Source organism: Diceros bicornis, chromosome 7 (genome assembly GCF_020826845.1).
Source record: "Diceros bicornis minor isolate mBicDic1 chromosome 7, mDicBic1.mat.cur, whole genome shotgun sequence".
Classification (NCBI taxonomy): Eukaryota; Metazoa; Chordata; class Mammalia; order Perissodactyla; family Rhinocerotidae; genus Diceros; species Diceros bicornis.
Window position 1 is genome coordinate 53,435,081 of NC_080746.1, and position 16,392 is coordinate 53,451,472.

The window sequence follows — 16,392 nt, forward strand, 5'->3', positions numbered from 1 at the left end:
AGAGTAATCTTCCCCACTCTACTAATACCATGCTTAAATCATACTCTTGACTTAATCTGGCCAATGGAATATGTGTGGAAGTGACAGTGTGCCAGTTCCAAACTGAAGCTTTAGAGGCATGCCAAGTTTCCACCGGCCATCTTGTGTTCTTGTCATTTGCCAGGAGAAGACCATGTTTCAGGTTAGCTACCTCTTTTATAGCTTTGGCTCTAGCCTGCATCCCTTAGGATCTAACTCTCTTTCTAAGCAATTTACCAAACTTTTATTTTTTTTTTTATTATTTTTTTTGTGAGGAAGATCAGCCCTGAGCTAACATCCATGCTAATCCTCCTCTTTTTGCTGAGGAAGACCGGCTCTGAGCTAACATCTATTGCCAATCCTCCTCCTTCCCCCCGCCCCCGCCAAGCCCCAGTAGATAGTTGTATGTCATAGTTGCACATCCTTCTAGTTGCTGTACGTGGGACGTGGCCTCAGCATGGCCGGAGAAGCGGTGCATCAGTGCGCGCCCGGGATCCGAACCCCGGCCGCCAGTAGCAGAGCGCGCGCACTTAACCACTAAGCCATGGGGCCGGCCCTTTACCAAACTTTTGTTAAACAAAGGCGATACCAATATCCCCCCCAACTCCCAATCCATAATGCAATTAAGATAACATATTATTTTTATCCCACTTAAAATAGCAAAACAATTGGAAATCAGTCAAGTAAGTTGTGTTACATCTATATAATGCAATGTTATGCAGCAATTAAAATTACATTTATAGATGGCTTGAAAATATTGGGGAGGAGAACACTCATTTAATTCAATGCAATTTAATTAAATCTTTGTTTCAAAAATGATTTAAGTTGGTGGGGCTTACAGGGCTATGAAAAAAACATATCCAAAAAAATATAAATTAGAAGTAGAAAAATCAAATGGACACTCTTGGTTGCCTAATCAATAACACCATTTCCTCCCTTTTTTCTAACAGAAAAGGCAAAATAGTAAGGGCCGTTAATAATGTTCAAAATACTATCTCTGTTCATTTGTAGGGGTATATGAGACTTTCAGAACTGTTCAGATTCATTAAAGAAAATTATAGAGTCACAGGAGGAAAACTTAAAACTGAATGCTAAATATAACTGTCATTATAATCCAAAGGAAAAACGCAAAGAATAAAACCTTTGAGATTGCCCTCATGGAGACACCCTAGGTCATAGCACTGTGCCAGTTTTCAGGTCTACATTATTCTCCCAGAATACCTCTTTTTTTAAAATTCTGTACTTATTTTCCCCATCCCTGTGAGTAGGGGGTGGGGGGACCCCCTACTCATCCAATTTCTTCCCTTTTCTGCTGTGCTCAGTGTCCTGGAAGTCTGATCCCTAGGTCCTGCAGGCCCAGTCCCTTTCCTGATTGGCCAAAGACTTGGAAAGTACAAGAGTGAAAGATTGGTGACAAGGAGGCCTGGGGAGTTGGTATGTGGATGGACCTCTTGAAATGGTGACAATATTTGTGTTTCTTATGAATGCCCACCAGAGGGCATCATTCTAGAAGAGGCTTTCAAAAAATAAATGGACACAGTGATCCAACATGTGGATGTCAGTCAGCCTTTTTTCCCAGTGCTTGCTCAATGGAGTCAGGAAAAAGGTGGCCATGATGGCAAGGATAGAGGCTACGCATGGGCTTTACAGTACAGATTTCCTCTCACCAAAGCTGATCTGGCCACTGATGGATGTCCAATAGTAGAGACCAATACTAAGCCCTTGATATGGTATTGTTCCTAGTGGGGAACTAGACACTTCTTAGTGGTAGAAGTGGTTGATTGCTCTGCAAATCAGTTGGCTATACTGCTCTATAACAAACTGTTGGGAGAAATGCTGGTGTTTCTAAGCAAATGGTGTTGACAGCTTTATTTCAGGATGTTTGCAAAGCTCCTTAGGTGTAGGAAGCAGATTTACTTACATTACAGGGTAATAAAGCTAGTATCACCCTCCAATCCTGGAGACATTTCAGGGTGGTAAAAAATGTCTCCCGCTGGATTTCCTGACCAGTATGATAAAGATAAAGTCTCTCTCCAGAGGGTAGGGTTGCTAGTATTCCTCTTTTAAGATTGAGGGTTTCCTAAGCTCTTCATCTGTGTTACAGATCTATTGTGTGCATGGCATTCACCTGCATCACCCCAAATGTGCTTAGGGGGGCAAGGAGAACCAATACAAACATGAAGTTTATGCCACCTGCTATGCTGTGAATAATAAACTGTCTACATCCATTTGGGTTTGTCTCCTTACCAGCTGAATCTATGGAAGTATGGCAAGTCAACTTAGTAGCTGAGGGACTGTCTGACTACATGACAACCCCCTGATCCCCAAACTTAATGCCTTAAGACTACAAACATTAATTATTTCTCATAAGCTTACAGATTGGGCAGTTCTTCTGGTCTTAGCTGGGCTTACTCATGCATCTGTAGTCAGATGGTGGATCAGCTGGGGTGGGGCTGGTCTAAGATGTCCTCAGCTGGGTCAACTTGGCTTTGTTCCATGTGGTCACTCACTCTTCAGCAGACTAGGTTGGACTTATTCTCATGGCAATGATAGGGTCCCAAAATCAAGCAAAAGGCCTGGGGAATTGGTATGTGGATGGACCTTGAGGCCTAGGCTCAAAACTAGCACACCATCACTTCTGCTACATTCTACTGGCCAGGCACAAGGCCAGCCCAATCCAAAGGGTGGTGATACAGATTACATCTCTTAATATAAGCAACTTCAAAGCTACATTTCAAGGGGTATACATACAGAGAGGGGGAGAATTGGGGCCATTTTTGCAATCATTCTGCTACACACTGGATCTTTTCCATCAGTGAGGGTGTGGTGATTTATCCTCACAGGAATAGATACATATTCCAGACTCAGATTTGACTTTCCTACTGCCTTAGACTGAATATTTGTGGGCCCCCTCAATTCATATGTTGAAAACCTAACCCTCAATGTGATGGTATTAGGAGGTGGGGCCTTTGGGAGGTGATTAGGTCATGAGGGTGGAGCCCTCATGTATGGGATTAGTGTCCTTATAACAGAGATCCCAGAGAGCTCTCTTGCTTCTTCTGCCATGTGAGGACACAGTGAGAAGCTGTCTATGAACCAGGAGGTGAGCTCTCACCAGACACTGAATCTGCCTGCGCCTTGATCTTGGACTTCCCAGCCTCCAGAACTGTGAGAAATAAATTTCTGTTGTTTATAAGTCACTCAGTCTCTGGTATTCTATTATAGTACCCTAATATCTATATATGACCTATTTGTTCTATTTTCCTGGAGAACCCTGACTAATACACCTAACCATAATGTTTATGCCAGCAATACCATTCATGGATACCTTATTCATTTTTATGGTATTTCATACATTGTTTCTGACTAAAGAGCTTATTTTATGGTACAAGAATTACAGCAAAGAAGCTTGTTGGTCTTGCTAGGTACGCCATCACTTAGATATAGCTGTTATGATAAAAATAGTGTAGTGATTTTTTTTTTGAGGAAGATTGGCCCTAAGCAACATCTATGCCAATCTTCCTCTACTGCATATGTGGGACACCACCACAGTGTGGCTTGATGAGCGGTGTGTAGGTCTGTGCCCTGGATCCAAACCCGTGAACCCCGGGCTGCCAAAGTGGAGCATGCAAAATTAACCACTATGCCACTGCCTGCCCCCAAAACAGTGTAGTGACCTTTTGGAGACAGTTATGGTACTGGCTGAGAGACAACACATTGTGACTATGGGGTGCTGTCTTACATGTTTGTGATATATGCCTTATACCAACAGCTAAAATATAGTACTGTTTCTCCCACAGTTAGAATACATGGATCTGGGAACTAAGGAGTGGAGTTAGGAGTGGTTCTTGTCACTTTTACACCTAAGAACTCATTTATGAATTCTTAGGGTCAGTGGGTTTGGAGTACTTAGTCCCCAAGGGAGGAACAGTTCCACTAAAAAACACAGTTATTGTTCCATTACGTTGGAACATGTAACGAGCCTGCCCCTGGTCATTTGGGGCTCTTGCTGAGCCAACAGGCAGAGAAGGACTTACGATACCAGTCTGAGTGACTGACCCCAATTTCCAAGGGGAAGTTGGGTTGCTGTTATACAATAGGGACAGGGAAGACCCTATTTGAAGCCTAAGGGATTCACTGGGGTACCTCCTTGTATTCTCATGTGCAGTAATGAAGGTCAAAGGAAAATGTCATCAATTCAATCAAGACAGTTTTTCATTTCAGAATTAAATAACGGAATACTCTTGTTTCTGTACCAGTCTGGCCTCAGCTTCTCAATTTTATTTCCATTGCTCCTCCCTGTTGCCTGTATGCACTTTACTCTCAATAGGAACTGAATTTCCTTTGGTTTTCTTTTTTTTTCCCCTGGTGAGGAAGATCAGCCCTGTGCTAACATCCGATGCCAATCCTCCTCTTTTTTATTGGCCTTGGGCTAACATCTGTGCCCATCTTCTTCTATTTTATATGGGATGCCACCACAGCATGGCTTGACTAGCAGCGCGTCAGTGCACACCAGCGATCTGACCCTGCGAACCCCCCGCCACTGCAGCGAAGTGCGTGTACTTAACCTCTGTGCCACCAGGCCAGCTCCTCCTTTGGTTTTCTGAGTGCACCAGACTCCTTCCTGCAGCCATGTATCTAATAGTAATGATGATAATACTTTGAACAACTGGAGTGAGAGAGCTTAGGTGCATGTTTAACATCTCTGAAATCAGGATACATCTTAAGATTGCTTTTGGCCAATAGTTCATGTGTAGACTGGGTCATGGCAGTGCATGTTGTTATCACTTCAACTGAGCTCTGTGCATGTATGGTCTTTAATTGCCATTTGATGTATCTTCAAAGAGATTACCCTATAATTTGCATTGAAATGAAAAGTTTTTATGTGCACAAAAAGGCATGGAAACACACCACTATGACATAGGACACAAATCTATGTCTAAATAAGTTTAAAAGAGCTCTTTTGGTAAGTATACATAACAAATATAAGTAGTAAGAAACCATTGTTTTTAATTCCAGCATTTAAAAAATGTATTACATAAAATTATGGTTTGTTTTACAATTGCTGGCAGCTTAGATTTGATAGAATATGGTAATAACAACAATAATAGCTGCTAACATTTGCTGATGGCTAAGTTACTGTTTACTAAGTGCTTTTCATTTCACTGGAACATTTGTATATGCCGTAGACTCTGTGATTTGGGATTCTTTTCTTTCTGGAAAATTCACTATTTTGAAGCCAGATTAAAAATCGTTTCCTCTGTAAAACTTTCCTGAGGCATCCTGAAGAAGTTAGGTCTGTTTGAACCGCATTCCTCTGTTATCCAGCACACTTTGGTTGCTCTCTCATTATCAGTTTGGGTGTCTCTCTTCCCAGTTAGACTGTAGGACCTTGAGGGTAATGACATCTTTTATTCGTTTTTGGGTCTTCTGTACGTACCACAGCCTGCCGCTTTTTTAAAGCATCCCGCATTAACTCTTTTGAAAGAAAAAAACAATGAACAGCTCAAGTTTAAAGAAGGATGTAAAACTTGACCTTGGATTTATTAACACTAACCCGTGAACCACACTTTACAGTCTGCGAAATGTTTCTGCATTATTTTATTCTATTGTCACTACATCTTTGTCGGGTTAGCTGTTATCAGCGCATTTGTAGTTGAGGCTGCTTGTTCATTAAATGCCAGTCGTAGTCTGAAGCTTTGCTGCTTGACTCATGGCCTCAGGATTCTTTCCACTCTACCATGGCTATCAGAGGAGGGGTTGATTGCTTAAGGAATGGGTAGCTTTTGAACAACTGGAGCGAGCGAGCAGAGAAAAGCACCCCAGACCAGGAGAGGGATGGCGCATGGCTTGCTCAATAGGAGAGCTCAGGGAAGCTACAAGCAGCAAACGCTGTGAACAGCAAAGGATGACGGAAACGCCGGCTCGGCCTCTTTCTGTTATCTCGAGAGACAAGATCCTCACGCAGCTCCAAAATTTGCCTTTACTGCGTATTTCCTCCCTCCCCTCGCTCTGTTCCGTGCCGGTCTCTCAACCACTCTGAGGCCACCAGCAAGCTCCCGGAAGCTCTCATTGGCTCATCTGCCCTGTCAGTCCCGTCTCCCGACAGAGGCCCCGCCCCCTCCGCGCTACGCTCTAGTTTTCGTGCCCCCGGTGTGCGAGGCGTAGGCGGCCAAATCCTGCCGTACTGCCAAGGTAGTCGAGCAGCAGGAAGCGGCCTCTCTTTCCCGGAGCCCCGCTGCCTTGTGGGACCGTGGCGGGCTCCTTCGGCTTGGGCGGGATTTCCGGATTCCTCCGCCCCGCCTCCCTTGTCGAGTACGGAAGCTGAGAGGGTCCGCGGGGCAGCCATGGCGGCGCACCTGAAGAAGCGGGTGTACGAAGAATTCACTAAGGTAGTTCAGGTAAGCTCCAAAAGGAAAAGTCCTGAATCGGTCCGGGGTAGGGGAAGGTTATCCACGCTACAGGCATTTTGCCAGAACAGACGCCACAAATCTGGGTTGAGTGCAGCCTATTTTGATAGGCTCTCTGAGACTACATTTTAGTGGGCGTGTCCGTTTGCCGCTACTGTTGTCATTATTATTAATATGTGCAGTCTGACACTTTTTTTTAAACTTTATTTATTTATTCCCCCCCCCCAAAGCCCCAGTAGATTGTTGTATGTCATAGTTGCAGATCCTTCTAGGTGCTTTATGTGATACTCGGCCTCAGCATGGCTGGAGAAGCGGTGCGTCGCTGCACGCCTGGGATCCGAACCCGGGCTGCCAGCAGCGGAGCGCGCGTACTCAACCGCTAAGCCGCGGGGCTGGCCCTGACACTTTTTTTTTTTAAACTTAGAAGAAACAAATAGCACTTTACAATTTAGAAAAATATCCGTTATCTCATTTTATTCAGATTACATTAGCATCCTCATTTTACAGATGTGGATTTTGAGGCTTCTGGAGGGGTACGAGGACACAGAGCCAGTTAGTGGCAGAGCCCCTCCTAACTCCCGTTACAGAAAAAGGGCTCAGGGACAAGTTGGCTGTATGTAAGGCTCTAAGGGATTGGAAGAGGAGTCTATAGAAATCCTCAAGACTCAGTCAAAGCAGTCGAGGATCACAGGCTTCATAGGGGTAGAACTCTCCATTGGTGGAACAGCTCACCGAGGAAGGAGGGTAATACCTTCCTCCTTTAGAGTTGTTTAAGGACTGGTGGGAGGAGCCCCTGTCAGAGCAGTGATTCTCCATGTGTCTCCTCAAAGATGTTGCTAAAGTAGAGGTTGCTCCCAAGACATCCCTTCTGTCGAGCTTCTCAGACTGTATGTGTATACACATCACCTGGGGATCTTGTTAAAATGTAGATTCTACTCAGTAAATCTGGCAGGGGAGATGAGTCAATAATCTATTTCTGACCAGCCCCCAATTGATGCCAGTGGATCAGCAGCTTCCTTAGATCCATAGACCACCCGTAGGTCCTTAGCCTTGTAGAATAGCAAAACTTAGGTCATCCAGCAGGAAACTGGTCCTTAAACATTTCATTCATTCCTTCAAGGAGAGTTTATTAAGTAAATGAGTGGTTACTGTGTATCAGGTATGGTGAAAGGTGTTGAGCTACAAAGTCCAATATGCATTAGGGTCCCTGCCCCTTAGGAGCTCACAGGCTAGTGGGGGAGACAGAACAGCATATCTGTCATTATAGTACAGAGACATAATTGCATTGACAGGTCAAGTCTTCCTCTCTTGCAGTTCCTTTTCTTAAAAACACCCTAGACAAACTCCCTAGCCCTTTGTGATTTGACAGTATTCCTTCCAGCTGTATGACTTTCTTTTTTGTTTTGTAGACACATCTTTGTAGCATATTCCCATTGTCTGTAGGGAAGTTAGTCTGCTCCTTATTCTTGTTTTTTCTTGAATTAACTTTGATTGAGATTTAACCATGATACTTTTTTGTTGCTCCTTTTTATGTGAAATTAGTTTTCCTGAGCTTTTAGAATGAGCCAAGATTGAGGAAACCTTTTCTAACTTCACAGAGTTCTCCCTTCTGTGGTTTGCTTTCTGAGATTTCCTGGCTGTTTCCCTTGCCCACTTTTTTTTTTTTTTTTAATTTGTGGTAAAATATGCATAACATAAAATTTACCATTTTAATCATTTTGAAATGTACAGTTCAGGGGCATTAAATACATTCACATTGTTGTGTAGCGTCACTTCCTTTCTTCCCAACGGTCTGTGGTTCCCACTTCCTAAGACTACTCACCCCTCCTCCAGCATGCCACGTGTTTGCACCTCTCCAAACTTTTGTATCTTTTGTCTCTTTTACATAGAATGGATGTCATTCTTCCCTTTCTTTTTGTTCTCCACCCAGTGGACTTATATTTTTGCTTCAAGATCCAACTGAAATCTTGGTGGGAGTTCAGTGTCTTCCTCCCCTGCTTCTGTAGCACTCTGTGGTACTCATCTATTTGTACTTATCCCTCAGTGCTACTATAATTACCAGTGTATGTATCTCACCACGGGTCTGAGCTCCTTGAGGGCAGAGATAATGCCTGGTTCATCTCTGTGTCCCCTGGATAGACCATAGGGCCTGGCTCACTAAAATGTTATTGATGATTCAATGATGGCAGGTATCCGTTTGTCCTCCTCCTTACACTCTCTAGGGAAAAAAAATCTTCCCTAGCTTTTGAGCTACTTGCAGCCCAGATAACACTGAAGACTGAATTTGTGTGGAATAGGATGGAAATGGGTAAGGATTTTAAGAGAAGAGCTCATTTCTTCACTTCATTCTGCATGAATGGTTACCATAGAGTGATGAAATGAGTTCTTAGTGCTTCTTTTCTCTTTCCTGTGCTATGAAGATGAGGGAGAGAGAACTGATATGTATCTAGTGCTTATTATGTCTTGTACAGTAAAGACATTATACTTTTCCAATATCCCTGTGATATAGGTATTGTATTCCCTTTTATAAAAGCCTCCCCTAGCTAGTAAGTGGTTATTGAACCCCAGTTCCTCTGACTTCAAAGCCCTTAGTCTTTTTTATCATGCCATACTATTTATTCCTGTCTAGAATAATCCTAATTTCTTCTCTGTAGAAGTATAAATTTGTAAAGAGGTGGTTGTTCAGGATATCAAAATGGTGCATCAAGTGTTAAGGAAAATTATTGATTACATTTATCTTATGTTATGATTTTTATACCCCATCAGGGCCTGACTGAAGCCCTGGAGTGACAGGTACCCTTTTACATGAACTTTTTGGCACCCATTATGTGTAACGAATGCATTTAGAATGGTTCTAGTTATGCTCTAAATGTAAAATTTAGAAAATAGTCACTCAAAGAATTTTGTATGTTTCGTGTGTCAGATGAGGATCCCTGGTTGAGAAAGACTGGTGGTCGGTGTCGTCATTCCTATTTTATAGATGATAAACGTGAGAATCATGACTTACTTAGAACAAAGCAGCAGAGCTGGAACTCAGAGACAACTCCTAATTCCAGATCAGTTGTTCAGTAAACATTTATTAAGTGGCAACTGTTTGCTGGAGCCAGCCCTGGTGCCTAGTGGTTAAGATTCAGGGCTCTCACTCTTGTGACCCTGGTTCGTTTCCTGGTTAGGGAACCACACCACCTGTTAGTTGGTTGTCATACTGTCGTAGCAGCATGTTGCTGTGATGCTGAAAGCTATGCCACTGGTATTTCAAATACCAGCAGGGTCACCCATGGTGGGCAGCTTTCAGCAAGCTTCTAGACTAAGACAGACTAGGAAGAAGGACCTGGCCACCCACTTCTGAAAAAAATTGGCTGTGAAAACCGTATGAATAGCAGCGGAGCATTGTTGGATATAGCGCTGGAAGGTGAGAGGATGGCACAAAAAGACCGGGCAGAGTTCCGCTCTGCACAGCATCGCTAGGAGTCGAAATGGACTCGACACCACTAATGCAACAACAGTTTGCAAGGCATATGGCAGTGTATTTCTTTTCTACACTGACCATTTTTCTAATAAAGGCAGAATGATGTGGGTGAAGATAGTCATGATGTGGGTGAAGATAGTCATCTGGAGTGAGGGGAAGATTTTTTCCTCTCTGTAAGCTGCATACAGTTCCCATCAGTTCTAGTTTTCTTTCTTTTTTTTTTTTTGTGAGGAAGATCAGCCCTGAGCTAACATCCATGCTAATCCTCCTCTTTTTGCTGAGGAAGACCGGCTCTGAGCTAACATCTATTGCCAATCCTCCTACTTTTTTTTCCCCAAAGCCCCAGTAGATAGTTGTATGTCATAGTTGCACATCCTTCTAGTTGCTGTATGTGGGACGCAGCCTCAGCATGGCCGGAGAAGCGGTGTGTCGGTGCGCGCCCGGGATCCGAACCCAGGCCGCCAGTAGCGGAGCGCGCGCACTTAACCGCTAAGCCACGGGGCCGGCCCGGTTCTAGTTTTCTCAGGAGGGAAGCTGAACCTGGTGGGTGCCTCAGCACAGTCTGAAAGTATTCGTACAATTGAGATTTCTTTTCTGATAAAGAATGGAGCAGATTCTTTGTGTGTCCTCTTAACCCTAAAGCTACAATAATCCTAAGAGATAGGCAAGAATGTTAGTGGACCTACTTTACAGAGAAAGAAACTGAGACTTGGAGAAATTAAATGACTTGCCCAAAGTTGTAGGAGCTAGTGAAAAGCAAAATTGGGGCTCATAGCCTTGTCTCCAATCCAGTGCTCTTTTTCCAGATCATAACACTGTGTTTTCCTAAAGCTAGGTCTGTTACCTAACTTCATTATTTGGTATACGGGAAAGTTATTTCCATCAAATAAGGCAAAGTTAAATTTGCAGACCTTGTGTTTTCAGTTAGGTTTTCATGTCTTATCTTCCCTCCTGCCTTGCAGCAACAACAGGAGGAAATTGCTACTAAGAAACTCCGACTGACAAAACCAAGTAAATCTGCAGCACTCCACATAGATCTGTGTAAAGCTACCTCCCCAGCAGATGCTTTGCAGTACCTACTTCAGTTTGCCAGGAAGCCTGTCGAGGCAGAAAGTGTGGAGGGGGTCGTCAGGATTCTTTTGGAACATTACTACAAGGTAAGAAGTTCTTGAGGACCTGATGGGCGTATGTATAAGAATGGTATCATGTCTGCAGAATGGGTTAATACTGTGAAGTAAATAAGTTGTTCATTCAGCTGGCTTTTACTGAGGGTCTTCCACAGTGCTAGGCACTGTGGATGCAGAGATAAAAAAGATCCAAATCCTGTCCTTAGAAGCATATGGTATCGAGATGGAGACAGATGTGAACGGTAAGGATAAGTTGCATCATATTGCTGGGGTCCTGTGAGTACAATATGTACCGAGTGCAGTGGAAGCACAAAGGAGTTTGTGGGTCATGGTCCAACCATTACCCTTCTGTAACCAGGCTTGTCTCTGGAATGTAGTCCCGTTATCCTGCTGTTACTGCCCTAATTCAAGGCCTTTGTATCTAATTGCAATAGCTCTTTTTTTAACTTTTTTTTTAGCTAAGTGGCATTTTATTTCTCCATGTATTTTAATGGGTTAGAAGAAAACATCAATTCATGCATGATTAAATACAGGAAATAGTTTAAACGGAAAATGAAATTCACGAAATGTTTATTTTTCAGTTTTCATATATAAATGAGATCTGAAGTAAATGGAGAAGAAATGATTTTCAAATATTTGAATCACAGATGAATTAAAAATTTAAACTTTAGTATGAAAATTATTAAGCTTATAGAAAAGTAGAGACAGTACTGTAATGAACTGCCAAATACCCATCTCTCGAATTAAACGGTCATTAATGTTTTGCTAAATTTGCTCTCCTGAAAAATTTTAGGGTATCATAATATTTTTCCCTAAATAGTTCAGTAAATATCTCTAAAAAAGGGACATCTTTTTTTTTTAAACATAACCACCTGACCACATCAAGTAAAGCTAAATAATTCCTTAATGTTGTCTAACAACTAGTCCATATTCAAATTTTTCTAGTTGTTTCCAGAATATCTTTTTATAGTTGATTTGTTCACATCAAAATGCAAACAGTGTCCACACATGGCATTTGCTCTTTTTTAAATCTAGAACAGTTTTTATTATTTTGGTGACATTGATCTGTTGAAGAAACCATCAGTTGTTTTATAAAATGTCTTGTTTTCTGAATTTATTGACTTCTTGGGAGTTAACTTGCTCCTCTATCCCCTGTATTTACTATGAACTGGAAGTTAGATCTGTAGGCTTTGTTAGATTCAGGTTAAGCATATTTCTGAGAATTTTAAGAATACTGTATAGACGATGATTTGTACTTCATATTGCATCTTTTGGGATGTGTATAATGTCTTGAAGTCCCACCTTGCAGAAGCTTCTCATCTTTCTCCAGTCTCTTTTCTTTCTATAAACTATCTTTATTTAAATCTCTTATGATGACATTAAAGGTCCTTTTCTTTACATATATAATGTTCTTGCTTAATCAAAATGCTTGCAGTTTTCTAAAGACCTTGTGTGTTTTCAGAAATCAGTGTTCTTTCACGTGCTTTTCCCTCAGCCTAGAACTCCACTTCCTACCACTGCCCTGTGATCTGCTCTGCCATTTTCTCTGCCAACCATATTCTTTCCTCTGAGACTTTCCACTTATGTTTCCTTCTGTCTGGAACACTTCACTCAGATGTTCATATGACTACTTCCCATGCTTCATTCAAGTCTTTTCTCAAATGTCACTTTTTCATGAAGGTCTTCCTTTATCTCTCTGTTTGAAATTGAAACTACCTATCCCACCCCAGCACTTCCTAGCTGCTTTTTTTTATTTTATTTTCTCTATAGCACTTACCATCTACTAATATGCTATATGATTTTCTCATTTATTTTGTTCCTTGTCCATTTCCCTGTACTAGAATGTAAGGTCCTCTTGAGCAAGGATATTTTTTGTTTTTTTAAATTGATGCATCTGCAGCACCAAGAACAGTATGTGGTAAAATAAATATTTGTTGAATGAATGAATGCTTTGTGTCACTTTTTACTCGGTTAACAAATGATTATTATATATCAGGCATTGTCTGGGCAGTGGACAGTGTCCTGTTAGCACATTAATTAGCTCTTAGCATTGCCATTGTTTGTCATATGTGCCTATTTCCTTCAGAGTTTGAGCCCCTAAATTCAGAGACTACAAATCTATTAATCTCTGTCCTGGTGTCTGGCAAGGTCCCTGGAACATTGTAGGGGCTTAATAAATGTTTCCCTCCTGTTTTACATGAGTGATCAGGATTTTTGTTCTCAAGAAGTCTTTAGTCTCTTAGTGATCTATTTTTAGTTATCCCTTTTCTTAGCAATATCTACCTATTATTATATAATATAACTATTGCGAGTAATCATCTATAATAATACTTCTAAGAGCAGTTAACATTTATATAGCTTGTTGGAGTTTATAAAGCTCTTTCCACATGTAATATTTTATTTAATCCTGATGACAACACCATTGTTCTCTCTATAATCCAGATAAGGAACTAGGCTTAGAGCAGTTTCACCCAGCTAAGTAAATGGAGGGTCTAGATTTGAATCTGGGTTGGTTTTTGTTTTTCAACTTTTTGTTTTGGAACATTTCAAATATATATATAAGTAGAGAGAATAGTTTAATTAATTCCCATGTACTCATTACCCAGCTTCAACAATTATCATTTCATGGCCAAACTTGATGCATTCCCATGCTACTGTCCACTTCTGCTTCCTCTACCCTCACCACCAGATTCTTGTGACGACAAATCCCTGGCACCATATCATTTTATTCATAAATTTCAGTTTATATCTCTAAACAATAAAGACTCTTTTTAAAAACATAGTTACAATACCATTATCATGTCTAAAAGCAAAATTGAACTCAGGTGTTCTGATGTCAGACTCCAAGCCCTTTGACCAGTCCATGGTGTTTGCATTAGTCTAGCAGATTCTAGCCCCAAAGGAAATGAGGTGGGATGCCAAATGGGTCCAGTTCTAGATTGATGACCGTAGTGTAGTTTTTTTTTTGATGAGGAAGGTTAGCCCTGAGCTACATCCGTTGCCAATCCTCCTCTTTTTTGCTGAGGAGGATTGGCCCTGGGCTAACACCTGTGCCCATCTTCCTCCACTTTATATGTGGGACGCCTGCCATAGCATAGCTTGATAAGTGGTGCACAGGTCCATGCCTGGGATCTGAACCTGTGAACCCTGGGCCGCCGAAATCGAGTGTGCAAACTTAACCATTATGCCACTGGGCCGGCTCCATGAGTGTAGTGTTTTTTACCCTTTCTTCTGTTTTATCCAGAAATGTGGTATCTGGTATTTTAGTAGATAAACTACTTTGGCTTCTGCTTTTCTTCTCCAAGTCTTTCTGTGGTCAGGCAGCAGTATCTGAACTTATTTCTCATGAAGGGTTCGTCAGTTATACCACTGTGCTAGTTGCTGTGGAGGATGTAGAAGAGCTGTGAGACATGTTCCTTGTCCTTTAGGGGTTAGCAGTATAGTTGGTAGACCAAATGATATATGTAGTATTAGATATTAAAGGCTGAAGTTATTCATTTGTTCATTTGTTTCATTCTCTCAAAATGTTCTGAATACTAATTCTATGCTAGGCCTTGTGCTTCATGTTGGTGATACCGAGATGAATATATGATCCTTGATCTGAGTCTAGTTGAGTAGATAAGACAATAAGTGGATAATAACAGTACAATGTTAAAGGTGCTATGAAATCTGGGACAGGTGGTAATGTGACCTCAAAGAAGAGGATAATCAGTTCTACTTGGGAGCAGGGGTTATTGAGTGGTAATAATGCTTGAGACGAGTCTTAAAAAAACAGATTTGGTCAGTTGGAAAACAGAGGAAAAGCATTTTAGAAAGAAGGAGCAGTTGTGAGCAAAGGCATGGAGATATGAAATAGCATGTTGCATGAGAAGAAATATAAATAGTTTGGCTGGTGTAAGTTTTAGGTTGAGAGCTCTTTAAGAGATAAGACTAGAAAGATTGAAAGGGGTCTCATTCTGAAGGGTTTTGTATTCTACCTGTGGGTTTTTGTTTTACACATGTCACTCTGTGGGCAATATGGAGGATGGAGGAATTGGATGAAGGCAAGAGAGGACTTGGGGTGACCAGCTGGGAGTTAAGTGATGAAAGCCTGCAGCAGGACAGTTGTAATGGTGAGAAGAGCAGTTATTAGAGAGGGTTTCCCTGGAGGCCCTGTGTTTTAAGCTTAAGAGTAGAGGTGATTTATGTGTTTCAGTAGCAGGGGTACCAGGGGATTATTTCAGAGAGTAGGAGAACTTGAGTGAAGTATCTAGATGGATAAAGAATGTCACTAGGTCAGATACTCTCTTGTTCTTTTTGTCCCATTCTTACCTTCTTGCCTCCCTCTTATCTGTTAGGCTTAGTACTTCTGCTTTCTGGGCGGTTCCCTTGTATTTGGAAGTCTGACTCCATTCCAGACCGTTGAAAGGCTATATAGCTCTTATCCTATCCTCTCTCACTACAGAATTAGGGCATTTGGCTAGTCCATTGTCCCTGAAAGATAATTACTTGATTCTATGATGTTATTTTAATGATTTGAAGTTCATAAAAGAATTGGCTTTTATTTCTATTCAAAAGTGAATTCAGTGTCTCCCTTCATTCTCCAGTCTACCTTATCTCAGGAAATGGTACCACCATCAGTATAGACCCTTAGTCAAAACCTGAGAAAGATCCTCTATACCACCTTCACCCTTTCCTCTCCTCATATTCCCTTCCTCACCAAGTCTTGTTGTTTTTTCCTTCTAAATATCTCTTGAGTCTATCTACCTCTGTTTCCACTGTTACCTCAGTAATCCAAGTAACTATCATATTTTTAAAACTTATGAAACTTATGAAATATAGCACATAAATAATAATACATAGAAAAACCTCATACAGCCTATTGATTTATCACAACGTCAACACAGTGTGTAATCACCATCCAGGTCAAGAATATTATCAACATCCCATAGGCCCCCTCAAACCTGCTTCTAATTATTTCTCCTTCCTTTCCCAAAGATAACCACCACTATCCTGACTTTTAGGGTAATAACTTCCTTTCTTTTATTTTTTTTGCTATTTAAACCTGCACCCCTAAATACAACAATTTATTTTTGTCTTTTTTTAACTTCATATAATTAGAGAATACAGTACGTATCTTTTTATGTGTGACTTTTGTTCAAAATTCTGTTTGTGAGATTCATCATATTGTTGACTGTAGCTATAGTTCATTCATTTTTGCCACATTATAAGATTTCATTGTATGAACATCCCGTAATTTGTTTATCCATTCTATTATTGATGGACATTTAGGCTGTCTCCAGTTTTTAACTATTATAAGAAATACTGCCATCAACATTTTTGTACAAGTCTCTTGGTTTGCATGGCTTGTATTTCTGTGTAGTATATA

General features: G+C 41.2%; 1 protein-coding gene across 1 annotated transcript in view; it reads left to right on the top strand.

Moving 5' to 3' along the window:
- Positions 1-6,257: 6,257 nt before the first annotated feature.
- Positions 6,258-16,392, top strand: part of INTS4 (integrator complex subunit 4) — a 115,881-nt gene continuing 105,746 nt past the window's right edge. The window contains exons 1-2 of the mRNA XM_058545528.1: positions 6,258-6,419; positions 10,860-11,054. Of these exons, the coding sequence (XP_058401511.1) occupies positions 6,366-6,419; positions 10,860-11,054 (249 nt within the window). The 5' untranslated portion in view covers positions 6,258-6,365. The remainder of the gene's footprint in view (positions 6,420-10,859; positions 11,055-16,392) is intronic.